This window comes from Phoenix dactylifera, chromosome 16 (assembly GCF_051530095.1).
Source record: "Phoenix dactylifera cultivar Ajwa chromosome 16, Ajwa_hap1_PhDact_Kaust_v1.1, whole genome shotgun sequence".
Taxonomy (NCBI): domain Eukaryota; kingdom Viridiplantae; phylum Streptophyta; class Magnoliopsida; order Arecales; family Arecaceae; genus Phoenix; species Phoenix dactylifera.
Genome location: NC_143205.1, coordinates 5,047,633 through 5,049,942, shown reverse-complemented (window position 1 = coordinate 5,049,942; position 2,310 = coordinate 5,047,633). Strand labels below are relative to the sequence as shown.

At 35.2% G+C, this 2,310-nt stretch overlaps 1 protein-coding gene across 1 annotated transcript; it reads right to left on the bottom strand.

Moving 5' to 3' along the window:
- Nucleotides 1-236: 236 nt before the first annotated feature.
- Nucleotides 237-1,806, bottom strand: LOC148699711 (uncharacterized). The gene is made up of 2 exons (XM_088712885.2): nucleotides 643-1,806; nucleotides 237-287 (listed from the first exon to the last, which is right to left on the bottom strand). Exons 1-2 carry the CDS (start codon nucleotides 1,804-1,806, stop codon nucleotides 237-239), a joined length of 1,215 nt encoding a protein of 404 aa, XP_088569011.2.
- Nucleotides 1,807-2,310: the final 504 nt, after the last annotated feature.

Below are 2,310 nucleotides of genomic sequence, written 5' to 3'. Positions count from 1 at the left end.
CCTGCTTTTAACGACGCTTTAAAGCGTCGTTAGCATATTATTTTTTTTTAAAAAAATTGTTAATAAATTTTAAGCCCTGTTTGCAGAATCAAAGCCACACACACTAAATGAGATATACACATGGCACAATCAAACGTATCTAAACATTCATATTGTCAAATTACATTCATACTGTCAATTTACAATGTACTTCGAAAAGTATAAAAAAATATATAAAAAACTCCAAAATAAATGCTTCAGGGGTCGATGGCATCACCATCTCTACGTGCAGATGAAGTATGAAGAACCTGTAATAAAAAAAATTTAAGAAGTTAAGAATACGAAAATTATTAAGCTCTTTAAAAAAATGTGATACTTTTGTTAAATGTTCAAGTAGATGTAGTAATTTACCTGAGGAGGGACAAAGTGATGCAACATAGATGTAATTTGATTAATTTAAGCCCTTAAAGATTGTATCTCTGACTGGTGGCTCTGTTTCAACTCTTGTATCTCTGCCTTCATATCATTAACCTCTGCAGTGCTACTACTTTGTCTAACATCTTGAGTATATCTACCCACTGCAGACAACTGAGTGGGGGTAACTCCAACGCCATAACCCCTCACTCGACCATAACGCTCCGAGCCCATCAATTCGGTAAACACCTGAGCTTCGACACCTCTGATGTTGCCGATTGAAGATAACTCTCCGATATGCTCCATTGACAAAATGAGTAAAGATTGTTTCATACACATCCATGGTGGTAAATTATATGGAACCAAAATAACCGGCCAAGTGCTGTATGTAGAACTCATAGTTCGAAAAGGATTAAACCTATCAGTAGCCAAACCGAGTCTAACACAGCGAGCATCAGAAGCAAATTCGTGATGCCTATCATCAAATGCTTTCCATGCTAAACTATCCGCTGGGTGTCGTAACATTCCATCTTTTGTACGGCCTTCGTCATGCCATTTCATAGAGGAAGCCGTCTTTGATGATGCATACATCCTTTTCAATCTAGGTATGAGAGAAAAATATCTCAATATTTTAGCCGGTCTTTTCTTAGTCTGTGCAGCATCCACTTCATTCAAAAAATCATGCTCATCTTTAGCTTTCTCCCATCGTGAAGATCCACATATTTGGCACGACTCTTCGTTAATATTTCCACCACGGAATAAAATACAGTCATTCGGACAACTCTGTATCTTCTCGTATCCAAGATCCAATTCTTTTACTAATTTTTTGGCTTCATAAGAAGATGATGGCAAAGTAATGCCTTCCGAAAATGTATCATTTAAGAATTGGAGAAGCATAGTAAAAGACTTGCTAGACCACCCATTCAAATACTTCAAATGGAATAAATGCACAAGAAAAGAAATCTTTATAAAATTCTTACAACCCGGATATAGTTCTTCATCACAAGATTTCAGCAAGTTATGATACCGAGCTGTGTCATCATCAGAGTGTATATGTTCTTCAACATCCATAAAATCAGTTGCTGTACGCTCATCACCTATTTCAGTTGCTTCTTGTCCTCCACTAATATCTGTTAAATTTTTAATACTATATCCAAGAGCATTTTTGAGTAAGCCCCTTATATCATCTTCTCCTACAGGATTTTTTTCTGTATTACTAGATGCAAAACTAGAGGTGTCTTCTATATACGAGGGTTGGTTACATGGAGATGACAATATCAACTCTCCATGAAATACCCATTCAGTATAACCTCTTGTAAAACCATTCCACACTAAATGTTCTTCAACAATTTTTGGAGCAAGAGAAGAAGCATTTACACATTTTCGACATGGACATAAAATCTTCCCATTCATATTAGATTTCTCAAAAGCAAATTTAATGAAATTCTGAACTCCATTCAAATATTCGTCACTGTATCTCAGCTTATTCATCCAACTTTTGTCTATTCTAAGAAAAAACAAGATAAATGATACAGTCAAAAATATGCATGCGTACACTGACTCAAGCAAAATTAAGTTAAACAAACAGCACTTAATTAATTAATTCAATGATTGCATAGCCTACATCAACTGACATGGTCTGAATTTTGACTAGCTTTAGATAGTAAAGTAGACCAACCTCAGCAGGATTCTAAGCCAACAGAGCTCTATAATCATTGCATGCGAAAGATAAGAGTAGCTAACTAGCTATACGTATCAAAACATAGGAACAATAAAGCCTTCAATTAAGCATACAGCCAGATAATCTCAGGTTAAAATGCATGAGATGAATTAGAGAGCCATGATGATCTCCTTACATACATATATGTATGTATCAACATGTATATACAAGAATAATACTCAAAGAAGAGATAATAT

Excerpts from the sequence above, each read along its gene's own strand:
- LOC148699711 (XM_088712885.2), bottom strand. The coding sequence starts at position 1,806 with ATGAATGGGAAGATTTTATGTCCATGTCGAAAATGTGTAAATGCTTCT. Across the intron at positions 288-642 it reads TCAGAGGTGTCGAAGCTCAG|GTTCTTCATACTTCATCTGC; the intron begins GTGTTTACCGAA and ends TTTTTATTACAG.